Genomic DNA, 12,888 nt, shown 5'->3' with positions numbered 1-12,888 from the left:
TTAAGTGGGTCTGAACAACATCAAAGGGAGACTGCAGGTGTTCCAGAGGTTTGGGTACTGAGGAGGAGGAACAATAGATGACTGTATCCTCTGCATAGAAATGGTAAGCAGCATTCGATAAATTGTCACAAAGATTGTTTACATATATCGAAAACAACAGTGGCTCCAGAATGGAATCTTGGGGCATACCCTTTGACACAGGAAGGAAGGCAAAGGAAGACTCAGAAAATTGGACACATTGAGATCTAGCTGAAAAGTAGTTGGAAAACCAGCCTATAGCATGCTCAGATGAGCCAATATTACAAAGTCTTAATGTCAAGGTGACATGGTCTACCATGTCAATGGCTTTTGACAAATCAATAAACAGAGCTGCACAATATTTCCTGCATTCCTGTGCCTCGATAATGTCATTTACAACCTTAATAGCAGCTGTTATTGTTATTGTGCTGTGCTGTTTTCTAAAACCAGTCTGATATGGAGATAAAATACTATTTGTATCTAAAAATTATTTAAGTTGTTCGCTGACAAATGTCAAGGTCTTTGGCTAAGATACATAATTTAGATATCGGTTGGCCTGTAGTTGTTAAGAAGTGATGGGTTCATTCCTTTCAGAAGAGGGAAAACAGGGAAGATTTCCAAATAATGGGAATGACATTATGGGAAAGTATAAAAATATATGTTAGAGGGTCCGCTAAAAACTCTGGTGTGAGCTTAATAAAATAAGATTCAGGCATGTCAGGACTAGCCGATTTGTTAAGATCTAATTGCTTTATAGCACTATGAACATCTCTTACATCAAGAGGAGTGAAACTGAATGAATGAGAAGCAGAGTTGATTTGGGTCAGTGGAGAAGGAGCCCCCGGTCGTTACGCTATCTTAAATTTTTATGAGAAGATTTAAATAAGGAACCTGATGAAATAAATGGTTCACTAAAACAATTTAAAATATCAAATATGTCAGTAAAAGTACAGGAATCTTTCACAATGCAAGTTGGCAATTCATTAGTGATTACAGTCCCATAAGAGGATTTTATTATTTTCCAAAATTTCTTGGGGTCCTTAAGGTTGGTAATGGTTTTGCTTTGGTAGAAGTCAGATTTAGCCTTTCTAATAGAAGAGGTAAAATGGGTTCAGACCTGCCTAAAGAAATCAGCCAATCAGCTTCAGTTTTGTTTTTTTTCTGGCTTTAGCCCAGGCAAGGTCCCTTTCTTTTAGTAAAATGGACAACTGGGGTAAACCATGGATTGTTTCTGCCTTTAATTCTAAATTTACAAAAGGGGACATGTTAATTTATGATTTTAAGAAAAGCATCATGAAAATCATTCCAGGCTAGTTCTACATTGTTAATAAGAGAAATTCTACTCGTTGAAATCCCTTAAGTCATAAAAAACGGCTTGCTCACAGAAATGCTTAAAATCTCTTTAACTGTAACAATCATAGTTACATATATGAAAGCAAGAATGCACCCTCCCTATACCGCTAATGTAACGCTGCTGTGCCTTCATGGGGGCACAGCCGCCATTACCAAAGAGGGCAAAAAGGACATGAAGTACCCTGATGTGTAATACAGCGTGTTTGCTGAGGGAATGTGGAGGCCAGAAAGAAAACAAAAGTAACAAAAATAATAAAAACCCAAGACAGAGACAGACACAGCTGTTTGTTCTCTTTGGTAATGGCACCGCATGCACCTTGCCGGCACATGGCCAGGCGCGAGTCTGCCCTCTAGCTTTCATTTTTGTAACTCCATGATAACAATCTACAACAGGCCTTGAATACGTTCCATGTTCAAGACTAGAAATTCAAATTGTTTACCGAGTGGTACGGGCATTTCTTTTTCACTGACTTTTGTGTTGGTAACAATTGATTATTCCTAATTCCAGGTTTATTTGAGGGAAGGGAATGGAATAAAATCAACTCAAATAATGACAAAATAATCTAAATAAAAAAAATAGAATCTTTATTCTTCAAAAAACAGTTTGGAGATGTCACAACAGATTTAAAATCCCATTTTGTGCATTTTTCAGGAGAATAAAATGTCTAGTATGTTTTGGTTCCAATTTTTCCATGCACCTCCTGTGGATACAGTACTGTCAGTAGAAGCAGAAGAGGTGCTCCTGAAATCCTGCTGAACTGCATGTAGAGTGTAGACAAAATCCAGGTGTGTGGTTTTTTTTTTTGTTTTTTTTTTTAATCTGCTCCATCTTTTCGTCTTCCTGAGTCAGATGATGACACTGAATAAGGTCACCTGTAATCAGGAAATCAAGCCAAGAACAGCAAAACTGTGGATAAAATAAGAATCAGGAGGAGCGGCTGTCTGGACAGGAATACACTGTCAGATGTTACTGTAAGGGACGAAAAAGAAGAACTTTCCTTTATCCTGAAGGATTTGAGCCCATCACAGTCAATCAACAGGGTCCTCAGCAGGTTGGCAGGCATCACTGCAGCTCCGCTAGGTGAGACTCGTGGCCCAGAACAGATCGATCCACAGAAACGGCGAACATGTAAGCAACACTTAAAATACAAATGCAAAATGTTTCAGACGGGGTCTGTTCAGTTTGGTTGTGAAGATATAAGCCCTGGTCCCACCAAATAATGAACGATGAATAATGAGCCACGTAGGATGTTTTTTTTGGTACGACTCCAGTTATTCAACAAACGTGGGAAAATAGTGGCTCTCAGAGGCAGAATATTCGGCTGATGAGGCTCATCTCTGAGCGTGGCGCTGATTTTGAGAAGTTCGGCAGTTTGTGTACGAGGTACTACGAGGACAAACAAGGATGTTAGAGGCATGTTTGTGGTGAGGACGAGGCTGTTAGAAGCCCATTATTTGAGAACCTGGCAGCTACGATGACAGGACAGGTTATTTTGGCTCCGCCCTCTTGCACACTTTGTCGTGATAATCCCACCTGCTTTGTGCGCTGGATGCTGTATATAAAAATAATTATTTCATAGCTGATTAATCTTTTTCTGTCAGAGTTTGGCTGTTGGAAACACCTCTAATTGCTCCTGGAATCACAGAGGACTGTTTCATCTGGAGCTTTTTTGGTTTGGTACAACAGTGCATGTTCATTCCTTCTTATGAGCAGCTGTAAAAATATGTTTATGAAAGATTTAACATCTCTTTAATTAATCAGATGAGCTGTGCTGTGTGCGCTGATGCAATCACACTCACTCATCATCAACCGATTATCTGGGATCGGGTCACGCGGGCAACAGCTCTAGCAGGGGACCCCAGACTTCCCTTTTCCCAGGCCAGATTAACCACCTCTGACTGGGGGATCCTGAGCTGTTCCCAGGCCAGTGTGGAGATATAATCTCTCCACCTTGTCCTGGGTCTTCCCCGAGGTCTTCTCCCAGATTGACATGCCTGGAATACCTCCCTAGGGAGGGACCCAGGAGGCATCTTTACCAGATGCCCGAACCACCTCAGCTGGCTCCTTTCAATGCGAAGGAGCATCGACTCTACTCTGAACTCCCCACGGATGACCGAATTTCTCACCCAATCTCTAAGGGTGTAAGGGTTTAATTGTTTGCACAATGTTCATATACATGGCTCATTATTCGAATAATCACTGAAACTACTAACAAATCATTATTGATGGTTTATTATTCGGTGGGACCAAAGCTTTATTTAAAAGGATGATCCCTGGAATCTCAACTAGGCTCAGCATTCTTCCCACATACAGAGCTTGCTGGTAAGCCAATAAACCATCTTCGGATTTTCAAATCAGTTTAAAAACGAGATTAAGTGCGATACCATTGAGCACACTGTGTTATTAGAAAAAACAAGTAAAGAAAAACGTTACACGGATACGATGTTGTACGAAGACGTCCTGCTGCTGCTGCCTTCTTGGTTCAGTACGTTGCTGACATCCATTCCCTGTGATGAAACTGTGAGGGTGAAGCAGAGATCTACGGGACATTTGAGGCGTTTTAAACAAAATAACCAGGTTTGATCGCACATTTAGACTGCTCTCCATGAAGTGCAAATATGATTGAAAATATGCTTTATTTAAATAACAGACAGGATCAGACAATGTGAATATTGTGGTTTTTGCATCTGTAAAACTAATGTAAAGTTTGTCATTCAGCACTGTTGTAACATTTGTCACCTGACTGAATTTTTGTTTAGTTTTTTATTTGTTACCTGTTTATGTTTTGTTGAGGGGAAATAATTAAGAAAACATAAAAAGAAAAGTTGCACTGATGACTGATCAAAAGTTTTATCACCTCCAGTTATTCTGCACACTCCTCTGCCAGTGTGCATTTGGTGGTTGTTGCATATATTTCTAACTTGCAGCCTCACTAGTTCATTTAAATTTACTTTATTGCCATGTTTTCTACTTCTTAACTGCTTTTTGCTTTGATTTTTTTTCTTTTGCAAACATTATTGCTGTTTGCACAAACAGTGCGTGTGGTTTCTCTGTCAAAAAAAACAAAAAAAACATGTGACGTTCAGGTCATTGCAACACAAGAATGACTGAAGTGATGCTAACACAACATGTAAGCAACCTTCAAAACGAGAACACAAATGATTTATTGTCTGCACAAACGGATTGGAATTAAATTAAAATTTGAAATCTTTATTCAGTTATTGAACTCACAATCCATTGCATAATTTTATTTTATTTTATTCAGTAAGGATTTTCAGTGAGGATCTGCTGGAAACACACAGTCTAAAACTTTGATGCGCCTTTTTATCAAGCAAACATAATAAAGTACCTCCAGAGAAGGTATGTTTCTACCCGTTTGTCGGTTTGTGAACAGCCTGGAGCCCACAATTTTTCATATATCGTTATGAAATTTTTACTGAAGATTACCATTGAACAAATTTTCAAAAATTCATAACTGTCAAAAATGATCAAATTTCTTTCATATTTATAAAGTTTGATCTGGATCCGATCCAGATTACAGATATTGTGGGCATTTAAATATAACATTGCAAACCGCATTTAACATTTTTTACATTGTTTCTGAATCAAATGTGCCCCAATCACTCTCATATTTGAAAGTGAGGTGCGGACTGACACTATCGCCTGACAAAGTTTGATCTGGATCTCATCCGGATTGTCGATTTTGTGGACATTTGAATTTAATATTGAAAAGCCCATTTGGTGTACATTTTGCGTTATATCTCAATCAAAAGTGTCTCAATCACTCTAATTTTTCTGTTATGGATTTGCCAACACCACCAAAATTGGATGGAGGTTCCAATTTTATGTCTGTTTGTCTATCTTCTAGTTATTAGATGGAAACAAAGTGCCAAATAAGCAACAAAAAAATTGTGCATAGCAGAGATAACCAATGTTGAAAATTATCTGAAAAAGAATTCAGAAACTGAAAAAGCTGAAAACCTCACAACACCACAAAAAAAACTTCCATTCAAGTGCATGAACTAAATACATACTGCTGACATTTGATCACATCTGTTTTATTTAGCTTATGAAAACTCACTTCTAACAGGACTTTGACCTAGAAATTTTTATCCAAGGTAAAATTTTGTAGAATTGGGAACTAGTGTTGGCGGAGGTTTACGTTCTATGAGCACGCTGCTCTAGTTAAGGTTGTGTTCGCTGTGACTGACAGCTACTGAACCAACTCTCAACTCTCTTTAGGTCAGAGGCCACTCGATGCAGCTGGAGGCCTGTCTGTTAGTGTGTGTGTGTATGTGTGTGTCTGAGTGAAATTTTAGTATTATTTAATTTGTACTATTTACAAGGTATTGATACCTCGGTATTGTTAGCTACACTGATGGTGCCACAATTCTCCCTACCTCATATATTCACATCCAGGCCGCCGTAGGGTGCACATTATTTTTATACGCTTTATTTTGAAGAGATTTACAGTCAGCCATTTTTCCAGTTACCTGTAGCTGGTGCAGTCAGTGTTGAAAATGCATTCAATATGTACAAACCAGACTGGACAAACTAAGTAATAAATATTAAATACATACTGTACCTTGCAACACAACTGCAATCCACTGATTTTACTACTCCTGAAGTGGCACACAGCAGTCACGGAGGATATCCTCTTGATGTCCGATGCTGCTTCTTGCTTCACAGAGCTGTTTGTACTTTGGTAGTGCAAAGTTGCACAAGTTTGACATGGTCATTAAACATCCGATTTGCCATTATCACCTTTGTGTCTTTTGATTCTTTCAGTTGTCCAGACATAGTCAATAAGCACAGACAATGCTAACAGCTAGCCGTGTTAACTGCTTCAAAGTCCCGTGTCCACACTCCATGCCTTCATATCGCACCCTTGCAAAATCAGATAAACGTGCATGGCTTTCTTGTACATGAATGTGAAAATAAAACGTGTACGTTGTGTTTTGTAAACAATGGGACGGTAAATTCACCCAACTGGAAAAATAAACCAGAAGTTGATGAAGCAGTGCATTCTGGGTCGATTTTTCCTATATGCGGTAGGGAGAATTATTAAGGCTATATGTTGATCATACGTTTTGAATACCATTACACAAGCCACCCATTTTTAGAGCCACTGCCCTGTGCAAAACAAATGCTTTATTCACCTGAATGCAGGTTACCTGGATTGTTAGCCTTAGACAGCTTGGTAACTTTGAGATAGGTGGGCTGTTCAGGCCTCATTTGTCCTGCCCAGGTCACGCCGGTCTTGCTCACGCCCCTGCACCTATTTATGGGTTGGCTGGGAGTAGTGGCGTAAGCAAACACAATTGATCCACATGGAACACTCCCCACAATTTGGCACAACTATGAGCCAGGTTTAATTGCCAAATTTACATAATAGTATGAAATAAAAATTTATTGTCATGAAGTGTTTTTACAGTAGTGTTCAGAATAATAGTAGTGTTATGTGACTAAAAAGATTAATCCAGGTTTTGAGTATATTTCTTATTGTTACATGGGAAACAAGGTACCAGTAGATTCAGTAGATTCTCACAAATCCAACAAGACCAAGCATTCATGATATGCACACTCTTAAGGCTATGAAATTGGGCTATTAGTAAAAAAAAAGTAGAAAAGGGGGTGTTCACAATAATAGTAGCATCTGCTGTTGATGCTACAAACTCAAAACTATTATGTACAAACTGCTTTTTTAGCAATCCTGTGAATCACTAAACTAGTATTTAGTTGTATAACCACAGTTTTTCCATGATTTCTTCACATCTGTGAGGTATTAATTTTGTTGGTTTGGAACCAAGATTTTGCTCGTTTACTAGTGTGCTTGGGGTCATTGTCTTGTTGAAACACCCATTTCAAGGGCATGTCCTCTTCAGCATAAGGCACCATGACCTCTTCAAGTATTTTGACATATCCAAACTGATCCATGATACCTGGTATGTGACATATAGGCCCAAAACCATAGTAGGAGAAACATGCCCATATCATGATGCTTGCACCACCATGCTTCACTGTCTTCACTGTGAACTGTGGCTTGAATTCAGAGTTTGGGGGTCGTCTCACAAAGTGTCTGCGGCCCTTGGACCCAAAAAGAACAATTTTACTCTCATCAGTCCACAAAATATTCCTCCATTTCTCTTTAGGCCAGTTGATGTGTTCATTGCAAATTGTAACCTCTTCTGCACGTCTTTTATTTAACAGACGGACTTTGCTGGGGATTTTGCAAATAAATTAGCTTCACACAGGCGTCTTCTAACTGTCACAGCACTTACAGGTAACTCCAGACTGTCTTTGATCATCCTGGAGCTGATCAATGGGTGAGCCTTTGCCATTCTGGTTATTCTTCTATCCATTTTGATGGTTGTTTTCCATTTTCTTCCACGCGTCTGTTTTTTTGTCCATTTTAAAGCATTGGAGGTCATTGTAGAAGAACAGCCTATAATTTTTTGCACCTGCTTATAAGTTTTCCCCTCTCCAATCAACTTTTTAATCAAACTACGCTGTTCTTCTGAACAATGTCTTGAACGTCCCATTTTCCTCAGGCTTTCAAAGAGAAAAGCATGTTCAACAGGTGCTGGCTTCATCCTTAAATAGGGACACCTGATTCACACCTGTTTGTTCCACAAAATTGACGAACTCACTGACTGAATGCCACACTACTATTATTGTGAACACCCCCTTTTCTACTTTTTTTACTAATAGCCCAATTTCATAGCCTTAAGAGTGTGCATATCATGAATGCTTGGTCTTGTTGGATTTGTGAGAATCTAATGAATCTACTGGTACCTTGTTTCCCATGTAACAATAAGAAATATACTCAAAACCTGGATTAATCTTTTTAGTCACATAGCACTACGATTATTCTGAACACTACTGTATGTAAACCTCGATACAGAGTTGTAGTAAAAATAAAGCAGACACGCGTCTGCATGAAATGAGCGCCAGGTGCAGGCTCGAAGCATGGGCGAGAGTCACTCCGAAGTGCCAGGAATTGAGGACAGTATGTGTGCACACGTCCTTCCCTGTGCTGTCCTGAGCCCATTGACTGCAGGGCAGAAGTGGCAAGGAGTCCACTGAGCTCTGTGCCACTTGGAAAGTAATGTTATATTCCTCTCCCCCTTTTTTTTTCCTGACCTGAAAAAGGACGCAATCTGTGATGGAAAACTGTGATCAGATGCGAACAGTGTGTTTTGTGATCCGTTGCACCCTGAGCTAGCAGTTAAACCAGATGGCAGCAGCCAGAGCCACGCCCACTTGAGCTTCAAACCCGCTCTTCAGAAATCCTCAGGGTGACATCACAGAGGGTTTGTCCAATATTTTTTGTAGTCTGTTTTTTAATGACACAACGTAGAACTTCCTCAGTGGACGTCGTAATTTGCTTATTTCCGGGTTTTGCTTTCCTTAATGTCTGTCTTCCTCTAACTTTTTTCCTTTGCCTTTGTTCTTGTCTGTCTCTTCCGATCTAGGTTGTAGCAGTCACTCTGAAACATAAGCAATGCAAAACAAAGCCTGTGTCTGCCTTGCATGCTCCTGAATCCTTAACATACAGGATTGATCAAAGCATTGCCGCTGCCTGAAACAGACACTGCTTCCACTAATCCACAGTCTGATCTTCCATGTCTAACGTTGCGTTTTCTCACTGGGGAGAGGCGACCGGCAGAACGGCAAGAGGGATGCGGATGCCTGCCCTTTCACGCTTTAGCTCTCTGCAACTGATATCTCTCTTTGCCTTTTTTTTTTTTTTTTCGTTTTTTGCTGTGTGACGTTCTTCTGGACTCTGAGACTTGTGAATAACTTGGCTTGTGGTGTCTGCACTGCAGTCTGTGCCCTGCTCTCGGAACACTCACCCTCTCTGTGATGCTGCTACTGCTGCAGTGTGGTTGTTCTCGCTGGCACCCTGACCACATAGATCTCTTTCTCTGAATCGCACTACCACTGGGAAAAAAAAAGAACTATACAGAATCCTGCTGTCAAACGAACACTGCGTATGTCTGTTTTCCTGATGGTTTAACACACATTTGACAGACTGCGTGAATGACGTAAAACAGGCTCTCTGCTCCTCCTCCTCCTCAGTTGCTTGTGGTGATGTGGTGGCATGTGCTCAGAAAGTCACCAGTTCATGTCCACACACAATATGCGTTGTCACAAGGACAAAAAAAAAAAATCTCAAACTGTGTTTTTGGTTATTTTAATGGGCATTGTGCATTTGTAGTGTTTTTCTTTTCCCTGTTTAATGCCTTCAGGTGAGTCTTGTTATCTTATAATCTGGTAAATTGCCAGTTGATCAGATGCTCTGGAAAATAATCCACTGAAAAATGTGATTGGTTGATTAATGGGAAAAATTACTCAACTCTTTTGTTAATCCTGGTTTTAGCTTCCCAAATGTGACAATCTTTCATTTCTGCTTTATTACCTATAATCTGGTTTTAAAATTATCTATGTTGAGATTATACTGCTGTAATTTTCTTCCGCTTCACTTTATATTTTCTTTAAATTACAGCATGGTTTATTATGAACTAGTTCAAAAGGCTCTAAATGAACCTTAAAAGAAATTGACTGGTTTTAAAACTGGTTAAAATACATCAACTGGCTTTAACAGGTTTAAAGTGGCTCTACACGGTAAATACACATACTAGTTTGAAATCGAATATTGGTGGATGTTGAACCGGTTTTACACTGGAAAAATTAAAAGAAACTTATTTTAGCAATGATAAAATGGTTCAACACTTCGGAAAGACGAGTTTAAACTTGTATAAAATCAGATATATTCAGTTGTGAACACGTTTTAAACCACTCCAAAATGATAACTAATTTTACTCTGGAAATTTGTGACAAACTTGTTTTAGCAGTTTTAAAGCAGTTCTACATTATGGAGGAACTGGTTTAAAGTTAGATATTAGCTATGGGGAACTCTTTTTAAATGGCTTCAATTTAAGTGTGAGCTGGTTTCAATCTGAAAAAGACCAAAAGTGGTTTTAACATCTTTAAAACAGTTCTACACTAGGGAGAGACTGGATTAAACTGGTTTTAACCAGTTTAAACTACCTGTGACATACTTAAAGATGTTCTACACTAACTTGAAACTGCAGCTCTAAACCAAATGTGAACTGGTTCTAACTGGTTAAACTACAGATAAATTAGATTTTACTGGTTAACAGAATATGTTTGGATTATTGTGTTAAAACCACTATTCTGACAATATCAAACAGGGTTCTCATAAATTACAATTGAATCATTATGAAAATAAGTTACAGTAACAATAATAAATATTAATAATTAATAATTTACAAAATATTCTACAGGCCAACTGTCAGTTATTACAATAATCACCAATTGGTTGAAAGAATTATTGTTTGAGCTAAATGTGTGAAAAGGAGAAAAACAGTGCTGGGTATTTGTGGTTTAATTTTGAGTCATCAAAATGTAAAACGTGCCTCATGAGAATTAGTTTTTGAGTAAAGTCAATCATAACACATGAATTATTTCATCCTCTGTGGAAAAAAAAAAAGTTCCATCAGGAACATGGTGCAAAAGTGTCCTATTTCTTCATAGAACATTACCTCTTGTGCGTGTTTGTGTTTACTGTTTTTCTTGGCTGGCTTCAGTTGGCGACGTGTTTGTATTTATGTGTGTGTGACTGAGTACTGTGTCGGAGTAAGTAGGGTCTGTTTTGTGAAAGACTTGTTGCAAGTACAGCAGTATGTAATGTATATACATTGTTTAATGTATAGCAAAGAATCATGACTCTTCTAATATTTGTATAAACATTTTATATGTAAAATACATCATGACATTTTTGAATAGGTACAGCGATGGCTATTACAGATGTACATATATTTATATATTTTTCATGTACAAAAAAGTGTATAAAAACCTGTACATTTTTTTAGAATGGGCCAATACTTGTTTTTTTATGTTGTGTAAAAATCCATATTTTTGTATTGCATGTAACTCATTCTGTAAACACAGTTTCTGTTTTCATCCATGGAAGAGAATAAAATGAGGCTTGTCATGTAACAGAGTGGCCAGTGTAATTTTAGCTGCAGTTATTGCCTTCTTTGTGACAGGAAAAGTACACAGTGTGTTTATGGCCCCTTGCAATAACATCCAGATAGAAGCTTCACACCAGTGAGAACGCTTTTCCATGTATTGGTGTAGAAACTGTGGGGAGTTTATTCCTACAATTTTTTTATTAATCTCATTTATAAACACTTTCCTTTTGAGTCAGTACAACCTCACCTTCACACTTATTACTCACTTTGGTACAAAACAGCATATGTTCACACTCGGGCTGGGGAATTTTGCATGTTGTGTACTAATATTTATAGCATTGACACATAGAAATAAACTCACTTCCTGCTGATGAGCTTTTTCTTCTTTTACTCTACAACTTGGAAGAGAACACATCTTTAACACCTACTGGAGTGTCACAGCACACTTTATTCATCAAGAGTAGAAACTACTTTTTTCTTATTATTAAATAAATGAATAATTCTATTATGAATGTAAATGCACATATACACTTTCAAGGTACCACAAGAGTGTAGACACTGATATTTTTTAATTGACATTACTGATGAAGTGAATTGAATCTGATTTTGAGTTACGCAAACCAGAGGAAGCGTGATATAAGCTCCACATAGTAGACTCTCAATGTGATCCGTGGAGAAATATCTTGTCAGGTTTAAATGTAACTAGATTAAATCCCTGAGACATAATGCTAGGAGTGGCAATAAGATAGCTGGCTTTGTCACATAATCCAGAGCTCTTAGCAGGGCTGGATCCAGAGTGAAAATCTGACAGATGCATTTTTGCTCAATGATAAAATAAAAATCGTACACGTCTTGTTATTCAATAATCTTCATTCTTTTATTTGTGTGCAACATACACTGTCACACCTCTTTTAATATATTTATTATACTTCATGGACCATAGTGAACACTTCTTATTTGTATAAATATGATGTCCTAAAAAACACCATAACAAAAATGGACTGTAAACAGGATCAAATTTATTGCCAAAATCTTTCAATTATACCTGAATCTATATTTTTTTTTCAATTGATAAAATCAATAAAAATATGACTGCATATATTCTTAATAATAATATATTGAGATACAGACAGTTCACAGAAGACATTTTCCATTGATACCAATCAAAATTAGAAACAGTCCAGCAGGTAACAATATTCATCATGTGCATGACTAAATATACTAAAACAAATACATCACAATTGTACACATATCACAATTGTGTCTCGGCAGAGAGCCAGCCACACAGCATTTGGAGCTGTGCCAACGGAATGGAGGACGATTCTCATTTCGTGACTGCAACAACACACCAGTCCCAGTTAGTGACTTTAATCCACATAAAAGTGACTCACGATACTTTAATGGCTTTGAGAGGGGTTAAGAAGCGGACTTGCCGTTTCTGAAGAGCAGCGAATCAAAGAATTAACGAGCTAGTGGAGCTAATGGTTCACGGCTTCAAAGTGGAGTCGCGCTGCA

General features: G+C 38.2%; 1 protein-coding gene across 2 annotated transcripts in view; it reads left to right on the top strand.

Annotated features, from left to right (window-relative positions):
• The window catches only part of ksr1a (kinase suppressor of ras 1a), a 115,573-nt gene extending 106,279 nt beyond the window's left edge, over positions 1-9,294 (top strand). For both annotated transcript variants that reach the window (XM_034178768.1, XM_034178767.1), the window contains one exon: positions 8,848-9,294. In XM_034178768.1, the coding sequence (XP_034034659.1) occupies positions 8,848-8,854 (7 nt within the window). In that variant the 3' untranslated portion in view covers positions 8,855-9,294. The remainder of the gene's footprint in view (positions 1-8,847) is intronic.
• Positions 9,295-12,888: the final 3,594 nt, after the last annotated feature.

The sequence above is a fragment of the Thalassophryne amazonica genome, chromosome 9 (assembly GCF_902500255.1).
Source record: "Thalassophryne amazonica chromosome 9, fThaAma1.1, whole genome shotgun sequence".
NCBI lineage: Eukaryota > Metazoa > Chordata > Actinopteri > Batrachoidiformes > Batrachoididae > Thalassophryne > Thalassophryne amazonica.
This window is presented reverse-complemented; position numbering and strand designations above follow the sequence as displayed.